This window comes from Molossus molossus, unplaced genomic scaffold, assembly GCF_014108415.1.
Source record: "Molossus molossus isolate mMolMol1 unplaced genomic scaffold, mMolMol1.p scaffold_m16_p_18, whole genome shotgun sequence".
Lineage (NCBI taxonomy): Eukaryota > Metazoa > Chordata > Mammalia > Chiroptera > Molossidae > Molossus > Molossus molossus.
Genome location: NW_023425353.1, coordinates 50,200,637 through 50,219,778, shown reverse-complemented (window position 1 = coordinate 50,219,778; position 19,142 = coordinate 50,200,637). Strand labels below are relative to the sequence as shown.

The 19,142-nt window shown below is 44.2% G+C and overlaps 1 protein-coding gene across 5 annotated transcripts in view; it reads right to left on the bottom strand.

Moving 5' to 3' along the window:
* RBMS3 (RNA binding motif single stranded interacting protein 3) overlaps positions 1-18,896 on the bottom strand; it is a 658,929-nt gene extending 640,033 nt beyond the window's left edge. For 2 of the 5 annotated variants that reach the window (XM_036266544.1, XM_036266545.1), the window contains exon 1: positions 18,223-18,896. In XM_036266544.1, the coding sequence (XP_036122437.1) occupies positions 18,223-18,297 (75 nt within the window). In that variant the 5' untranslated portion in view covers positions 18,298-18,896. The remainder of the gene's footprint in view (positions 1-18,222) is intronic. The other 3 variants (XM_036266540.1, XM_036266541.1, XM_036266543.1) reach the window with 2 other exon arrangements.
* Positions 18,897-19,142: the final 246 nt, after the last annotated feature.

The window sequence follows — 19,142 nt, the reverse complement described above, 5'->3', positions numbered from 1 at the left end:
ATGTATGAGAGAGATAAGTCAACGCTGACTCACTGAATCTGCTAATGAAATTCAGTGAAATCTGGCTATAGTGCTGGGAAGAAAAATGGAGTAATTAGATGAGGAATCGAAATATTAGGATGTTATGAGAATTCTCCCTCCGAGATGGGGGAAGGAACACATTTTCAGGTATGAGCACATGCACGGAGCTACAGTCAGAGAATTCCCTCTTGATTAAGATTGGAGGAGATGGCCATGCTTTGGCCTGGGATCCTGATTTTACTTGAATGACTGGAATAACAATGACCACGAAGAAAGCCAGTGAGCTTGGCTTAGGGCTGGAAAGTAGTCGTCTCTTCAGGGGGCCCAACCACTCTTGAGAGTAATGGTGGGTCTGGTGTGAGTGTGCACACATATCAAGATATGTACTCTGTAAGGCTGAGAGGGACCTCTGGACACAGGAGAAGTTATCCCAGGTGAAGAACTATGGACACTAAGGATCGGATGCAAGAGGCAGTTTTAACACATGTAATAAACCCATGACCCCAGTTAGAGAGAGAAGGATTTAGAAGGATTATGCCATAAAATAAATATTGTGCCACTGGTTTGCCTCCTGCTTGTACCCCTGAGCTGGGAGCCCAGGGAAACACCTGTTACATTCAAGTTCTTTTTCTTTCCAATTGGTAAACAATTCCAACGGTTGCACAATGAAAAAATTCTGTGAATCTGGCACCCAGATCGGGAACTCTCAGTTACTTTCACTGCCAAAGGTCAATCCAATGTGTCTGCTTTTGACATAGTTTAGCCAAAGAATGTTAATGACATTTTCCGATACGCTCTGCTGTTCTACCATGTGCTCTGCCCCGGAAATTTGGGATTACTAAAATTCAGAGATATCTTGAATGCCAAAAGGCCACAATAGGTAGAGAGATGGCCATCTTTTTAGACTCTCTGACTACTTTAGGAAACCAAAAGAACACAGATAAGATGAGAAAAATATATTGCCTCCAAACTAAAATGAAAACTGCAACATGAATTAATGAACGTTTGTTTGCATATCTACAAAACATCATGCATTGTCAACTTTATTCATTGCTCTTCTTGGTTCTCTGATAACCTTTCTTTGTACTTCCAGAGGATCTGCAGATAATATATATTGTTTTACTTTGCAAGAACACCCACATATGCAAGATGATGGCCCAAAATTTACAGGCACACATAAATGAATTTACTTGCACTCAAGAGAGTTTCAGCAGCAAAATTATAAAAACTCTTTCAATATTTTATTGCAAAAAAAATCTAATTTGATGTGTGGAAGGTGAGTGCATTTAATAGGCTTGTTAGAATGTACGATGTAGACCTCCAAGAGTATCCAGAAAATATGGAGGTTTTACAATGACCCTTAGCTTCATCCATTGTTAAAGGAAGCCACTAACCTTGGAGAAAAATTCTCCCACCTTCATTGACCTACTCCATCTGACTTCTTTCTTATCATTTTTTAGCTGATGAACACAGTTAAATATGAGAACAAGCCAGAAAGGGAAAACTTCCCATTGCTAACATGAAGTCAAGTTGCCCTAGTAGTTAAATAATCAATTTTTAAGGTATTGGTTAACTAACTTTTTGGACTAAATTGGGACAAAAACAACATCAACATTATATGCTTTTCAGAATTTCCTGCCTTCCTTAGATTAAAACACAACATCCTTAGATCTAAAAGTGCAGTCTGAGTTGGTGTGCTTGGCAGAGGACTAGAGACCCAGGCGACAAAAGCCAAAGCAAAGTTAATCTAGGAGCTGACACAACCCTGAAAGCGATTAATATCAAGTCAAAAACAAAACAACAACTATAGTGTTTTCCTCATCTTTCAGGAAAAAAATTAAGCATACCATCATATGGTTGTGTGTGTGTGTGTTATCCAGGAAAACAGTCTCTGAAATTTTATTCCAAGCTTTGTACACACTTCTTCAAATATTTCATCTACTCAAAAGTATCTGGAAGTTTAAAAGTATATTTGCTTAAATTTCAAGCTACCTTAGCTTTAAGTTGTTTTCAGGGTGCCACCATCCAATCTGAGTGAATGATAAGTTGTTTTTTAATTTACTTTTTAAAATTTTTTTCTTTATTGATTTTAGAGAGAGGAAGAGAGAGATATAAACATCGATGAGAGAGAACATGAAATGGCTCCCTCCTGCATGCCCCCCACTGGGGACTGGGCCCACAACCTGGACATGTGCCCTGACTGGGAATCGAACCAGTGACCTCTTGATGCATGGGTTGACTCTCAACAACTGAGCCATACCAGCCGGGCTGAATGCTAAGTTTTAAAAGGGGCAATATAAGGGTTTACAGACATAGATAAAAGCTTCAAATGTGACTTGCACACATAAGAAAAGCTTTCAAGGTATCTTAACCAGTTCCAGAAAACCAGATAGTTAGCACTCTGTTTTCCATTTTCCTTTTCATTAAATTGTCATCAATCAGCAATTTAACTAAGATAAATAGACAGCAGTACACTAGATAAAAATAGGAAGACTTCTCAAAAATCCCCATTAAATTCTATACATGATCCATATTCATCTTGAAAAATAGCAGCTAATCAGGTGATCACCAAAAGATCATCTGCTCCTAGCATAGTGAGGGCCATATATACACATTTCTTAATCCTACAATATAAGGATAGGAGAGCTAATTCTAAAACAAATTAAAAATCAGCTCCTAAAATGATTACTCCCAATCTGTAAAATATCATAAGATTTATTTTTCTTTTACTATGCTTTATTTTCACACAACAGGAAAAAACACTAGCATGGTTGCCTTGACTGTGCATGTAATCTAGTCTATTTATTCTATTTATCATTCATAACAGCCAATTTCAAGGTTCTATTTACTTTTATTAATTCAGCTAACAGGGGCTTTGGGGGACTCAGAGGGTACCTAGCAAGAAAAAGAGGAAAAGATAAACCTCTTTGTTTATATGTTCTGGAGAAGTTAGTATTTTCCTCCTACAATACCATACCCTATGGTTACTATGATATTTTTCCCCCACGCTTTATAGACCATCATAAAACAATTTGGAATTTGAAGGTTTTGCAAATTCTAGTCAAAACGGCATTTCATCTAACCATCGCTATTTCCATATTTACACTAGCTTCTAGATTAATTCATGGAACGAGGGCGGTTGGGATCTTAATGAGGCAATTCTGCTTCCTTCATTACCTCAACTGGTTTGGCCAAACATGCATATTCAGCTCTTATACCACCTGTAGAGAGAGTTAAGTGAGGAGAAGTAAGCCTACACTGCCACTATTAATTTTTTGGTAAGCCCTAATTTTACCCACTCAAATGAGAAAACCTACCACCACCACCAGGCCAGCAACGATAGTGACTAACTGATGCCTGCTGTTGTCCCGCCCTTGGAAACTGTTCCCCGCCCACTTCCAGGTGATGGATGTGTTTCTCTCTGTGCACTGGATTTAGACTGTTAAGTCTGTCAAATCACCAGAGTTGACAAAGCAGCATTTGATTGGCCCTGTAGAAGGCACTGGGGAGGGGAACAAAAACTCATCAGTGTCACAGTACAGAGGTCATCTCCCCATACTACTAATATAGCAATGCAGGCACACCTATCTCAAAGTGAGATCCCCAAATGCTAAGCCTGGAAGAGAGCTGAGAAAACATGACTTAGAAACCAATTCACTGACACACAAAACAGAGAATTCCCCCAAAGTAAAACAGAATCCATGTCTTATCATTTATTATCCACACTCTTGAAATGTGATGTCTATTAGAGATTGATGTCCTGAGTTACAAAACTTTATCCAGATATCTGATTCCATATGGTATACATTTCCTGACTAATAAATCTACATGGGGAAAAAAAAAAAAAAAAAACACCTCAATTTTAAATGTGAACAAATTCTCTGCCAACATCAACTTGAAAAGGAAAAATTAAAAATTGCAAACAATCCAAGTTACCTCTGTCTACCCTTCTTTTTTTCCTTTTTAAAACTGCTCTTTAGTGGCTGAAATCTGAAAACCAACCGCCAAATCCATAGACCTTTTCATAATTCTAAAAACAACTTACTAATAAGTTGTTATTAGTATTAGTAGTCCTATATGTTAGGACTTACAAGGCAATATAACTCTTAATGGCCATGTTGTAAGCTTCCCGCCACAGGAGAACAAAGACCAGGACGATTTGCCAGACAGGAAATGCCCGACACCAGGAATCAAACCATACGAGGAACTAAAACTGCCAAAGAAGCACCTGATAGCACATCCACATCCCTATAGACACAACCCCCCATCCAAACCCACCAACCAATCCCCAAAACCCACTGATGACAAAAGCTTCCTGCCAGTGGATGCGTATAAGGATGAGACCCCAGCTCCAGGGGGCTGCTGTCCTGGACCCATTACTCCTTGGCTAGGTGCTGTGTAGTCCTTCCCTTTGGATTTTCCCAGCCCCCATCCCCTTGTTTTAAAATAAATCCAATTTTTCTTTATTCAAAATCTGGGATTGATATTTAGCCTGCCCAGGCACCACCAACTTTAACCTTTCATTTGGTGGCCCATACAGGGACACCCAGAAGGGAAGCTTTGCCTTCTTCTCCTCCCCTCGATCTTGCTCCCCTTTCTTTCCCCAAGCCCCTAGAGACTCTTAGTCTTGGGGTCCGGCACCAACCAAGTCCTCTCGGACTCCCAAGTGGTGGCAGGGGTACCAGATCGTCAGACCTCTGATTCCTACTAACAGTGAGTCACTTCATTCTTGGGAAGAGGGCACTGGGGACTGGGACTCTCAGCTCCCCACGGGGCCAGCACTTTTGGGCACAGGTCAGCCACTTAAAAGACACTAGGGCAGCTGCCACCAGGAGACTCCTGTGACAGGGTAAACGAGTTCAGAATGAGCAAGATTGCATGAGGCAGTCGGCCAGTTTCAAGCAGATGTCCGAGAAACTGAGGTACACTATGGAAAAGCAAACATTCACCCAAATCCTGGCACAGAACAACCTGCAGGATTTCATTTCGAGAACTGTGAGTCTTGGCATTGCCAATTCTGGCATCTTGGGGGGAGAGAGCTCACTTGTTGACTGGCTGAGACACATTAGGGTTTCACTGGCAAATCCCAGTGCTGGGTCTGACCAGTCTCACTCATCCTAGGGACTAAGAAGGACTAAGTTGTGAGATGCTCCTATTTCTTCCCTAGCCTCTGGGGGACTGACTCAATCCAACCTGAACCTTTTTCCGGTGTGGGATGCCTCCTACAATAGGTTTCATCACAAGGAGAGAGGCAGCAAGCAGGTTGGGACAGGGGCCCTTGGCTTCTCCCTCTCAATAGGCAACTGTCCCTTCTGGAATTGCTTTGTCCCTAGTACCACCACAGGCAATTCAACGTCTACCCCTCCCAAGGTCTCTCCCCTGGCCTACCTTTTAAAGAACCGTAAGACCCTCCATTTACACGACAGAGGTAGACCTGAAGGCCTCATTTTCTATGGCAATGCAGCATGGCCACAATATAAATTAGACCATCGGGAGATCTGGCCTCCGAATGGCACCCTGGATTACAACACCGTTCTCCAACTGGATTTACACTGCTGCCGCCCAGCAAGTGACCCAAGATTCCCTGTGGTCAGGCCTTCTTCTCGGAGCTGCGCCGTGACCCTGCACTCGGCTCCTCCCACCGCATCCTTTATGCCTCCACCTCCAGCCCCTCAAACCACAAAAAACATTTTGACCCCAGTGACTATCTGTCCTTATCTCTTTCACCTCATGAACCACCCCCTTAGAACCCAAACCCACCCTCGGCCCCCTTACCTATATGTCCTTCCCCCACTAGCACAAAACCCTTTACCCCGGGATTCGCCTGCTCACACTAGGTCAGGGTATCCCTGTCAAAGGACCAACTCAGAAAAGCTCAAACATTACCAGAGCTGGTCACTTCCCCTCGGGTGCTTGCGGGTGCCTGCGGCATGGTCAGAGTGCACACTTCCTCTTCCATGGCAGATCTCTCCCAAATAGAGACCAGTTAGGATCCTTCCCTGCCAACCCATCCAAATCCGCCGAAGAACTGGAATATCTCACCCTTTCCTGTGACTTAACTTGGAGAGACATTCATGTGATCTTCTCCACCTGTGTCACCCCAGACACGGAGGAGAGAATATACTCAGAAGCCAGAGGAGTAGCTGACACCACGAACAGGCAGGATGACCAAGCCGCCCCCACCCCGGGGAAATGGCCATCCCTACACGGGACCCCAGTTGGGAATACCAGACTCCCCACAGGAGTGTCCCAACCAGAAAAAAGAGAGCATGTGGTATTCTGCCTCCCAGAGGGCGTGACACAGACTACTCAAAAACAAGTCGATTTCAAAACACTTGGAGAAATTTCTCAGGGAAAAGATGAAAATCCCACTCTCGTCCTCACCTGACTCTCCCAAGCATTTCACCCATACGCGAGCCCAGGGTAATTCTCTCTATAGCAGGTAAGGAAACTAACTTAACAGACATGGGGCCACTTACTCTCCGCTCCTGAGTTTGCAGGACCCCTCTTCCACCCTCGGCCTCGGTTGTAGGGGGTTGTAGAGGTTGACGGCATTCTCTCCCAGCCTTCACCCACCCATGCGCTTGTGCTCTCTGGGAGGTCAACTTTTCAGCCACCCCTTCCTTCGTTGTTCTTCCCACTGCCCTGCCCCCTCCTAGGGACAGACCTTGTTCAAAAGCCAGGCGCCCGCCTATCTTATTCCCAGTGGATCATCGAACCTCTTCCACAGGCCTCCGGCCCCTCGACTTCTAATCCTCACTTCACTGTGTCCCCAGTTGCCTCACAGGTTGCCCCCCAGGTATGGACACTGATATGCCAGGGAAGGCATCCCACCTGGTCCCCATTTCCATCAGATTAAAGAACCCCACTTTCTTCCCATCCAAACCACAATACCCCATTAAACCCAGGCTCGTCGGGGCCTAAAACGACGCCTCACTAGATTCCCAGGGACAAGATTTCTTGTTCCTACCAGTTTCCCATCTAACAGCCCATCCTACCTGCCGGAAAGGGAGACGGACCTGCCGCCTCCTTGAAGACCCCGAGCGGTCATCCCCATACGCCCAGGCGTCCCCAGGCCCTGCCTCGGAGACCTAGACTTAAACGGTGCTTTTTCACCCACCCACTGTCACCCGAGTCCTGCGACAGTTTCACTTTCACATGGCCTCATCCAGACACGATTTTCACAGCAACTCCCTGGGAGAGTCCTCCCTCGGGGACCCAGGGGCAGCCCCACCTAGCTTCGGATCTGCGACCTCTCCACCTCCCCATCAGCATCGTACACTACGGCGGCAACCTTCTCCCACGTGCCCCGACTTCTCCGCTCCCCTTCCCAACGCTATTCCCCTTTTACATTTCTTAGCGGAAAATAAGGAACAGGATTACGGAGTGTCCCCTTCCAAACCCCAGCCTAATCAACAGTCTGCCGCATGCTTAGGTTCCCGTGAACTCCCGACCCGCTCCGCTCCGCTCTGCCCAGCACGCGGGGGTCCCGGGCGCGGCCGCTCCTCGGGGCAGGCGGGTCGCCTGCGCTGTCCTAGGCCTTGCTGGCTACTTGGGATCTGGGTCCCTAACTGCGGACTAATAGCCAAACCTCTATGGAAGCCCTGAAGGGCCGAGGGCAGGAGCCTCTGCTCTGGCATTCTGTCCCCAAACATCCTTCAAGCCTTGAAAACAGGCCCTCACGCCAGCCCCAGCCCTCGTCCTCCCTAATTCACGCAAAGATTTTCTCCTTTACACCGAAGACTAGGGAGAAGCCTTGGGTTGCTGGGGCAGAAACATGGACCAGAGCTCCGGGCAGTAGCCTGTTTCTCGAAGCCCTCGCGACACAGCGGCCAGAGGGTGGCCGGCCTGCTTAAGGGCCCTAGTGGCTACTGCTGTCCTGGTGCAGGGAGCGGATAAACCGACCTATGGACCGAAGACAGAGGTCTTTTCCTCCCACTGGGCAGCTGGCCTGCTAAACAACAGTGCCCTTCAGTTTCTCACCACGGCTAGACTGCTGCAGTACCAATGTATCCTGTTAGGGGGCCTCCACAGAAATGTACAGAAATCAAATCTGCTGAAGCTGCCACACCGCTACCCACTCCAACGTCACGACACAGTCACGCGCAGGAATCCAGACGGCGTGCCTTCGTGAGACCCCACCGAGCGAGCGGACGCCCTTAGGTGACCCAGACGACACGTGGTATAGAGACCGGGGCAGTTCCATTCACCAGGGAGAAAGAAAAGTGGGGTTGGCCATAAGCACCCCACCCAGGTCCCTGAAGGCTTTCCTTCCTCCGGGCGCTTCGGCCCCAAAGGCAGGATGAAGAGCGCTAACCTGGGCCCTTACCTGAGGACAAGGCGAGGGAATGAACACCCACACGGATTCTAAGTGTGCCTTCCCGTGCTACATTCACATGCCTATCTGGGGAGAAAGGACTTCAACCAGTCAGCATGCCAATCAAACATGTCACCCTCATCCTGAGGATGGCTTGTTCTTCTCAAAGATCGAGAGATTTTCACTCGACTTCGTAACTCACTTCATTCAGGGGCGCGACCCTTAGCTACTCTCCTCCTCCCTCCCGTACCCTGGGATAGAGTAGGAGATAAAGTCACTAACAGCACAGCAAACTGTCCCGTCTGTAGACAGTGAGTCCTCAGGGTGACCCAGGACCCCCTCCCTTTCCACATACCAGCTGAGGGGACACGTTCCTGGGCAAGATTGGCAAGACTTCATGTGCCCCAACACCAAAAATATAGATACCTCTTCACACTAATAGATGCCTTTTCAGAATGGGTAGAAGCATTCCTCCCCCCCCCCCCCATCCCCCAAGTCAGAAACAGCCTCGGAAGTCACCGAAATCCTTATAAAAGGAATAATCCCAAAGTTCGGACTGCCAACATCTCTCCAGAGTGACAATGGACCAGCTTTTACCTCCCAAGTCACTCAACAGGTTTACTCCACCTTGGGCATCACATACCGACTCCACTTAGCTTACCACCCCCAACCTTTGAGGAAAACAGAAAAAGCCCTAAATAGACAATTCACCAAGCTGTCCACAGAACGTAGGATGGCCGGGTCTTCTTCCCCCTGTCTTATATAGAGTGAGGGCTACCCCTAGAGCTCCCCTTTTTCTCAGCCTCTTTGAACTTACATATGGGCACCCCATCCTTTTAACACAGGAATTCTCACAGAACCCCCACCGTTAGGTGATTATCTACCATCTCTTGCACTCGCTCGGACACTGTTCTGAGAATATGCAGACCAATACTTGCCCGCCCCGATCAAAACCTCTGGCACGCCTCTCAAACTCTAGCCTGGACAATGCGTACTTTTAAAAGACTTACCAGGACAAACCAAACCCTACAACCACCATGGGAGAGACCCTTTCAAGTCCTACTAATTACGCCCCCCCCCCCCCACTGCCAAATTAGCAGGTCTCTCTTCCTGAATTCACCTCCTCCCTCTGAAGCTAACTGAATCACCAACCCCAAGGACACCCTCTCCAGAACCAAGAAAACTGACCCCACAGAATACTCAGGCACAACAGGAGAAGCAAAGATCAAAATCTCTTGGATTTGACAAGGGAGCTCGACAAAACCATGAAATAAAACTCCACAAGAGGAGTTCGCCACTTATTCTAAAACATTTCAGGACCCTGAGGGTACTTTATATGTTCTGGTATCTCTGGGTAATCATTCTCTTCATCTTCCTTGTAGTTCTTATTCTATCTTTCTATGAGTGTCGCCATAATCCTAAAATAATTCCCAGGGATCCCATTTCTGCCCCTCCTGGGACCCTGAACTACCTTCGAACTAATCTTCTGCAGTCTTATGGAAGCCAGGGCAGGAGAATTATATGAATCTGTTACAGGTCCTTCAAAACTACCCTCCAGATTCAATCAAAAACTTAACCGAAGAACAAGCTCTCTCTCTCATTTGCACCCTAGCTTGGGACCAATTTCTTCAAGGAGATTTCCAGGATTACACATACCAGGAAATTCAGTCCTACCTAGAGACCTTCTAGAGACCTCCTCCTCTAAGATGAAAAGCTCCCTCCTTTCTCTCTCCTTTCTTTTAGCATCTACCCTCCTGTCAGTTCTTTGCACAGCAGGAGAATGGGATAACAATTCCCCAGTGAGCACATCCAGAACCAGAGCAGCAGGGGAAAACCAAACTGGATGCTGGATATGTCATCCTAACCCAGAAATCCCCTCTAAATACAATACTGTTATCCAAGCTCACCCTGTATCTAATGACTCCCTAATTAAAGCTAGGCCCTCTTCCCACACTCTCACAAGACCTTTCCTTTCCCTCCAAGAGAGGTGGGAGACCCTCCCCCCTTATGTTGCTGCCTGACACCCATCACCCTAGACACTGTCAACTACACCAGTAACTCCCTTCTTTGCAATAACACGATAGGGTGCACACCTTGCTGTAACAATCCCCATGCCGTCAGCATCGATCCTTTCAAGCTACTCAGCTTGGTACAAAGTAAGGGCAGCTCACTGCTTGATCTCAGCCCCGATGAGCTTTTCCAAACCATTAATTGGACCAACATCACCTGTCAGCCAATCTATGACAATCGCACTCCAAATCCAACCCACTGCTGCTATGACTGTACGTACAACCCAGACACAAACAACACTCAATGCAGCAGCTAGCAGTTAGGAAAACCTTTACAGGCTACATTACCTCAATTTTTAAAACCTCCGGCACAAAAACAACATGATACCTCCAAGCTAGGTCCATTCCAGAACTCTCTCTCAACCCAATTACCATTTTCTTAACAAATAAAATCCCTCTATTCCCTCTTATACTAGCACCTCCAGGACTCATTTGGCTATGCAGAACACCCAACAACTTTTTTTTTAATCTTCACCTGAGGATATTTTTCAGTTTATCTTCAGATAGCGTGAGTAGGAGGGAGAGAGAAATATCACAATGAGAGTGTCACATTGACTGGTTGCCTCCTGCACGACCCCGACCAGGGCCAGGGACGAACCGCAACTGAGGTGATTGTACCCTAGGAGTCATTGCATCAGTGGTCACTACTATTATCAACACAAGCCAACCAAAACACAAACCCACACCAGGACAAAGGGAGCCTTTAGCCTAGTCCTGGCAGGGGTCATCAGGACGATCTCAGCCGTAGCTCCATGGGGAGGATTCCCCTACCATGAACACACTCTAACAGAACTTGCCAAAGCAATAGCAGAAATATCCAGGCACACTCTAGATACCTTAACCAGACTCTCTTGGTCCCTAGATTCCCTAGCCACATAGTCCTTGACAACTGTTTAGCCTTTGATTATCTCCTAGTAGAACAGGGAGGTGTCTTTGTAGTCATTAACTGAACTTACTGTACCTATATTAACAATTCTGGTCTCGTTGAAACTAACATAAAGAAAGTCTATGAACAGGGAGAATGGTTACACAAATATAATCAACAAAACCAAGATATTGGGCAATCCCTCTCTCCCCGGTTACCTAATATGACATGGCTTCTACGTATTCTGGGTCCAATAACCTGAACAATTCTCCTCCTCTTTGGACCATGCATCATCCATGTCCTCCTTTCCTTACTCCAAAACCATAAACGAACTATTACGGGCAAACACATAGCCTTGACCATGGCCCATAGAACTCATCCCTACCCTTATGCCCCAATTCCCCAACATACTAACATGGCTTAGGGACAGCTCTACACCCACAAACCAGCAAGAAGCATCTACAGAAGAAAGAGACCTCCGCTCCAATTCCAAAAGAAGAATTATTTACAAACAGAAAGAGGAGGGATGTGTTAGGACACACAAGGCAATATAATGCTTAGTGGCCATGTTGTAAGCTTCCTGCCACAGGAGAGCAAAGATCAGGAGGATCTGTCAGACAGGAAATGCCAGGCACCAGGAATCAAATCATACAAGGAACTAAAACTGCCAAAGAAGCACCTGATAGCACATCCACATCCCTATAGACCAAACCCCCCTGCCCAAACCCACCAACCAATCCCCAAAACCCACTGATGACAAAAGCTTCCCACCAGTAGACCCATATAAGGACGAGACTCCAGCACCTAGGGGCTGCCGTTATGGACCCAATACCCATGGCTCGGTGCTATGTAGGCCTTCCCTTTGGATATCCTCAGCTCCCATTCCTTTTTCTTTAAATAAATCCAATTTTTCTTTATGCACCATCTGGGATTGCTATTTAGCCTGACCGTGCACCACCGACTTTAACCTTTCGCTATAGATTTATAATCTCTAAAAAACTAAAGATTGTAGTTTTCATGGACAAATATTATTTTAAGAAACTGTAGTTAAAACATCTCACAAGAAATAAAGACCTCTTTAACATCCTTGCCAATCAAATAGAAGCAAAAGTTGTGTGTCCTTGTACAACCGTGTAGTTTTCAACACTGTCTAAAGAGCAATGTTCACACAAAACTGATAACATTTTCAAATATCTTCAAAAGGAATCCTACTGTGGCCTGTTTTCCTCTAAGTTGCATGATCACTTTTTTTGATTCGGAATATACGTGGCCTGAGTTTTTCTTACAATAGTTCCACAGAAAACAGCAAACCAACAACAACAACAACAAAAAAAAAAAGGAAAACATTTATAATTTCAAAACAGGATTGAGAAATTCACTTTGCTCTTTGAATATGTGCTCCATGGGAATAATTCTGATCTTCTTTCCATTTGCATTGGTTTTGGACCCATCCAGTAATTCCGTGTTTTCTAATTAAATGGCACTGCATATTTAAAATAAAAATCGGTATTATATTTCCGTTTTCACCATAAGAAACTCTATTTTTAATGATATCCAAAATGGTTCAGCATTTTTCCGGCTACTGAAAAAAAAGAGCAACATACATCCTTGACAACACATGAGTCTGTTTCTGCTCTCGGTCTCCCTTCAGGTCCATCTGCACTCTTGCTGTGCAACAGCTATAGCATAAAAATGTCTATTCTCACATGCTTTTGATATTACACTATTTAATCACATACAGCTGTGGCTTATGAGACTGTTACAAAACACAATTTTAATGTAGTACTCGAAGCCAATTTTGGATAAACATCAACCATTTACTCCGAATAAGAAGTCCAACACTCAAAAGAGTTTCATTTAAAGAAAAAGACTGGTTTTCTTAGAATTTGGCGTGGGCATCATTGTGACGGAGCCCTCTCTCTGCCAAAAAAAGACTGATAATGTCAGAAAGAATTGTGTAAAATCACATTAGTGCAAAAATAAAGCATGCCAGAATTCCCGGAGCCAGAAGGACCTGGAATGAACTTCACGTTCTCCCTTCTCTTCTTTTGCCCCCTTCCCTGTAAATCGCCCCAAACTCCACTTCTCAAATAGATTTTATTACTTCATGGAAATCACTTTGAGTTATAATTCTGTTATTCTTTTTTTTGCAAATTGAGAGAAAGTGAAAGAAGAATGCGTTAGAAAGACACAATGAAAAGCATTATACAGGGTGTTTCCTTTAAGTTTGGAATTATTCTGGAGAAAAAACATGAGCTTTTTACATGTAAAAGTACCCCTTTTACATGTAAAAGTAGGCACCGAACTTAGTGTTGTGAAAACAATGACCACATTACAGAATAGATAGGACAATCCCAGTGACAGTAAAGAGTTGTTTAGGGGAAAGTGGGGGGGGGGGGAGAAGGAAGACAAACAGCTGAAAAGGAAGGGTGGCCCCTTGTTTCTATTTTTCTCTTATTAAAAACAATTAAAATTGTATACATTCTCAAATGAGACAAACAAGATGTATCAGAGTCTCATGCTATTATATTACATGCCACCCCACCCCGCAAAGGGAAAGACATATCTGGAGTTGTACCTAAAATTTCAATGGCTGAAAGATTTTTAGAAAACCAGTTTTGTATGTTTCAGCCTTTCAAAGGGAAACAGAACTTAGGAGTTTTCAAGGCTGTTTTAAACCTGGCACGTTACCAACTCTGGCTATCCGTGCAAATCTGGGCAGGAAGTACTAAGGAAATTCTAAACTCATTCCCTCCCTCGGCAAGATTTTCTACATTTTCATGTGCAAGAAGTGTGTTAAGGGATTGTTTTGTTTTTGAAGGGTCCGTACATTCACATCTTGAAGAACAGCCCTCGCCCCCCAGGAGCCCCATTCTTCCTCTGCTACTCCTCGGCCCTTGTTTCCAAGTGTTTGCTCTTTCTGGGCACAATCCACCAGGCTCCAGGGTTCAGAGGAGAGCCCCGGTCCAGGCTGCAGATGTCAGGGAACTGAGCCTGAATTCAGTGTGCAGTTGATGAATTACTCCTAACACCTGACCCCAACTTCACACCAGGCTCTGAGCACAATCTGAGTACCACCCGCCCGAGAAACCCCATCAGGGTCCCGTAGTCTGAACCCTTTGCTTCAAGATCTTCTGGGGCAGCAGGTGGGAATGCAGTAGACCGATATCAGAGCGATGGGACCAGAAACTAGCTGTGCCCTGGGTTGGTCAAGACATAGTGAACTGGTAAAGATGTGGAAGGGGAAGAAAGACAAGCTGATGGGCTGGTGCAAATTTTAAAGTTGGACGAAGATGACTGAAGTTTTCCAAAGATCACATAAATAGGAGAGAAATATCTATGTCTCATCTGCGGAGTATCAATTCACCAGGCTGTGATCATGTTTTACTTTTTAGCTTTTCTAGTTTAACTAGTTTGTTTTTCCAAGAACCCACCCCCACTCTGCCGCCACACATCCAAAAAATACCTCAAATTCAGACTGAAAGTCACTCTGGATCTCAAAATGCAATAGCAACAGTCTGATTGCTTTGAATGGGCTGTGACAACATTCTGGGGATATATTAGGTTACAACTCAATCAAACATCGTTGTGTAAGTTATCACTTAGCTAATGAACAATTTTTGGGGTCCCCTTTCTCTAAAATCTGCCGATTATTCTGGGTGGATTCCCAACAGCAAATTTCTTTTGATAAAAGTCATGCTTTTAATCCAGTTATGTCTCTTATTTAAATGTTATGGCATCTCACCAAGATTTTTTCATTACTCCTTAATCAAAAGCAATATTCTTTTTCAAAATTGCCCCTCTTAGTAGGAAAAAAAAAATGATCAAAAAGAAAATTAACAAATGACAACTTTTGGTGTGAGGTCTGGGAAAGTAAGCATACTATAACAATATTGCTACAAGGTATAGCTACAAGCCAGCCAGCCACTGGGTTTTAATTTTATTTAATTTTCAAATAACTTTTTCTAATAAAATATTTTAAGCATCTGGAAAATTATGCAAAGGGACAAAAACATAAATATCTTATTTCTATTTAAAAAATATTTAGACAAAGTTGAGAGATTGGTTTTAATGTCATGGAAAATCAGAGGAGCAGAGAAGGCAGGGAAATGTCACAAGTTTTTTTACAAACTTTAAATACATTTGAATAAATGGAAAACACTTGCATTTGTTTTAAAATGTCCTTTTCATTTTGTTTTATCACAACAAAATAGCAACTGTATCTAACACACATATTGAAGCAAAAAAGAGAAAGTTCAGCATTTTTGCATTTACTGAATGAATACCATAAACATTTCAGTTCTTTATAATCCCATGAAGATTTTCCACCCAAAACTAATGTCCACAAATGGCTTTTGTAGATTAGTGAAAAACACCTGAATTTAGAGAACAGTTGAAGTTATGATATCACCAGAGTATGATCTTTGTTGTCAGCCACATAATTCTATCAACCGTAAGTATCCTTCATACATCAGCATCATTATAAATAACTATGATTTTGAAATAGGATTATAACTACAAGCCAAGTCTAGAACATAGTTGATTTTATGAATTCCACCTAGACTTACAAATAAATACAAGCAGCATGTAGGTCCCTCAAAATTGTTATAGGTTATATTTTAAGATATGTGTAGAAATGGCAAAAACTGATACTGAAATAATCCAGTGGTTTTCATGCTATTCTGGGGCAGGAGAGTACTTTTTTCCTATAGTATTCACACTGTCAGAAAATCTCCACCTTTTAAAATATAATTGCACATTGACTTTTTCTCCCATTCCTCGTATGACCAAGTTTCGAAACGGGGCAGGCTTTCACATCTTCAGCTTGCAAGGATGTTATTAATGCCTGTCATTTCAGAGCCGCCGTAACAATATTCGACAATTCACAGCACTGCCGAAATTTTACAACATAATAATCAATATGAACTACCATGATAGCAAAGTAGCTAATCTTATATCCCCTACCACCCTGATCTGATTACCCCAATATCAGCTTAGGTCCCCTAATGGATCTAACTTCTTTTAAAATGTTCCAGAAGTTGATGGCTTTGACTAGTTTGAAAGTAACAAGATCCAGATGCTGCCTGTCTACACAACACTAAACTACATAGGACCCCAAAACAGCTCTCCTCTCTTCCCTCACCACTCCACTTTCCCCTTTACCCCAAACACACACACACACGCACACGCACACGCACACACATGCATACACTTTCCACCAGGGTGGCTCATCCAGCATCCTGTATCTTTAATATAATGCGCATGACATTATTTCCTGCTAGCAGTAGGTTAAAAGAAATCTCAAGCAGCAAAGCAAGGATTCCATTTATTTCCATCTAAAGTTTCTTTTCCGAATATACTTCATAGTAGAAAACAAGGACAAGAAGAGAGTGTGAATTTTGAAACATTTGGAAAAATTTAGCCGAATGAGTAAAAGGGATGGAATGTCCGATATTTTTCATGCAACCCTTGAGTTTGTTGTTTTTGTTTCTTTGGGGGGATGAGAAATGACTAAAATTTCCCCTTTTCCACTTGTCCTTGTTTTGCCATTTCCTCAAGGAAGGCAGGCAGCATTCCCCTCCCAATCCCCAAAGAGTTAAAACTCAAGGCACTGGAGCAGAAGGGCTGGTCTATTTAAGCAGCAGCAGCAGCAGCACAAACTAAATGCTCACAAAGGCAAAAAGCAATGTGAGTCGACCTTGGAGGGGCAGGGCGAATCACAGAGCGATGGAAAAAGAAAGGGGGGGAAAAAAGCAACGATCTTTAATATAATATTGAAAGTCTGCTGCCTGGTCTGGTACACAAATAGGCATTGTTTGATGAGACAGAATAAATGAGAGAGAACTACAGCATGAATTACCAAAGCCTAATCACATCAAGAAGTCCTGGTGACAGCCCAGATCACTCAGGCACGCCTTGTGCACTCTCGGCATATGTGTCTATTAGAAGACTATGGAGTCTGGCTAATGCAATACAAAATAATATAATCTGGAAAGGAATAGAATCCGTGCATGCAAGGTGGAAATGCTACCCACATATTCCCTCAAAATCAAGTCCAATTTAATTGACAAAGTGGAACAGTGATATCACACCTGAAAGTCCTTCATGTGTGAACTGCAGGATAAACTTCACGGTTGGCACTGCCCACTGCTCAGTTACGTGGGCTTCCCACTGGCCCCCTAATGACCATTTGAGCACACACATAAAGCCTGAGGTATTTAACCAATTCACATCCAATTACCATCAGTTACATTTCATCTCGTTTCAAGACCCAGGCCTTCTGATGGCAGCCAACACAGGCAGACAGAGCTACTAAAAGTCAAGAACATCTATGGGTAAGCTCCACCATTCAGTCTGTAGCATCCCGATCACCCTTCATACGAAACAAAAATACGTAAGGCAAATTAAAGAAAAATGTCCCCAAACAAACTCCAAGAGACTTGAGTTAACTGTCCTATCCCTCCCACACCCTTCTTTTATTCTACACTCAGCGATTAAAAGTTTGAGTTACCCCCACCCTGGTGTGTCCTATCCAGTGGGAAAAAACCTTCTTAGAGTCACAAACAAAGACCAGCTCACCAGAAAAGCCCCTGAAATTGTATTCCTGTGCCTGATAATCACTGTTAGGACCTCCTTTGCAACAACCCTGCCCATCTGCAAAGGACTTTACAGATACCGGGAACACTTACGCTGCCAAATAACAACAAAAGAACTCGAGTGAAACTATGATCTCTCCTTAAAGAGAAAACTACAATTCCAGAACTGCGTTCTTCATATACACTCGACTGTCTTATTAACTCCATTGGGATGTTACTAATTTCAAAGAAGCAGGACTAGGTGATGGGGGGTGGGTGGGGGGTGGTTAAATCATCATTCACATGCCTATCTGTTTCCCATCCCAAGTGCAGAAGGATACCGCACGGATTGCCAGACTGTGGCTCGAGCCATACCTTGGTTTGGAGATAATGAGGATAGTAGTAAGTGTACTGGGGGTACATTTGTGGCTGATCCAGGCGTTTGCCCATGTAGCTGGAATGCTGATCTCTGGAGCAGGGAACTGGATGATAGGGTGTAGTGCCCCAGGCCGAGCTTCCTCTGAAACCACTATTCCTGACAGTCCCGATGACTGAAGAGGCTTCTGAGATTCCTCGTCTTCCACCACTCGCTAGTTCCAACACAGCAAGAATATAAAAAAGAAACACAGCAAAAAAAAAAAAAAAATAGGAGCTGGGGATCGGTAGGAAAAATAAAACCACACACACAGCTTCCCCAGATCTTGTCTGCCTCCTCCCAGCCGCCGGGGTCCACTTGGGATGAGGCAGTTCGTTCTCTACCAGGCTGTCTGTAGTGATGTCAATTTGCCAGCGTTTGTAAAGGGGAAAAAAAAAAAATCAAAGTCCTTCCAGCATAACTCCGAATCCTTGCAGATCAGCTTCCTGTCTCCTGTTTGTCTCTTTCCTCACCTTAAAGAAAAAGCAAATAAAAAGAAAGAAAGGAAGAGAAAGAAAGGAGGAAAAGAAAACAGGGGGGGAAAAAAGAAAGAAAAAGAAAGGGGAAAAGAAAAAGGAAAAAAAAAAAAACCTTGCACAGCTTAGTTGCTGCTGTCTCCCTCCCAGAGTGACATGGTGATCGGGGCTTGTCCTGTCCTTTCATTCACTTCCCCTCCTTCCAGCCGGTGGGTGGAACCGAGAGAGCCTCTCCAGGGAGCAGCGTACGCAGTCCAGAAGGCTGCAGTATTTCCTCCAAGAAAAAAAAAAAAAAAGGCTGCTTCAACCCCTGCTGCAAGCAAAGTTCCGATTCCCTCTGCTGGCTATCTCAAATAGCAAAGCGGTTTTTGCAGAGAAGCTGCTGCGGCTGGAACTGAACCGGG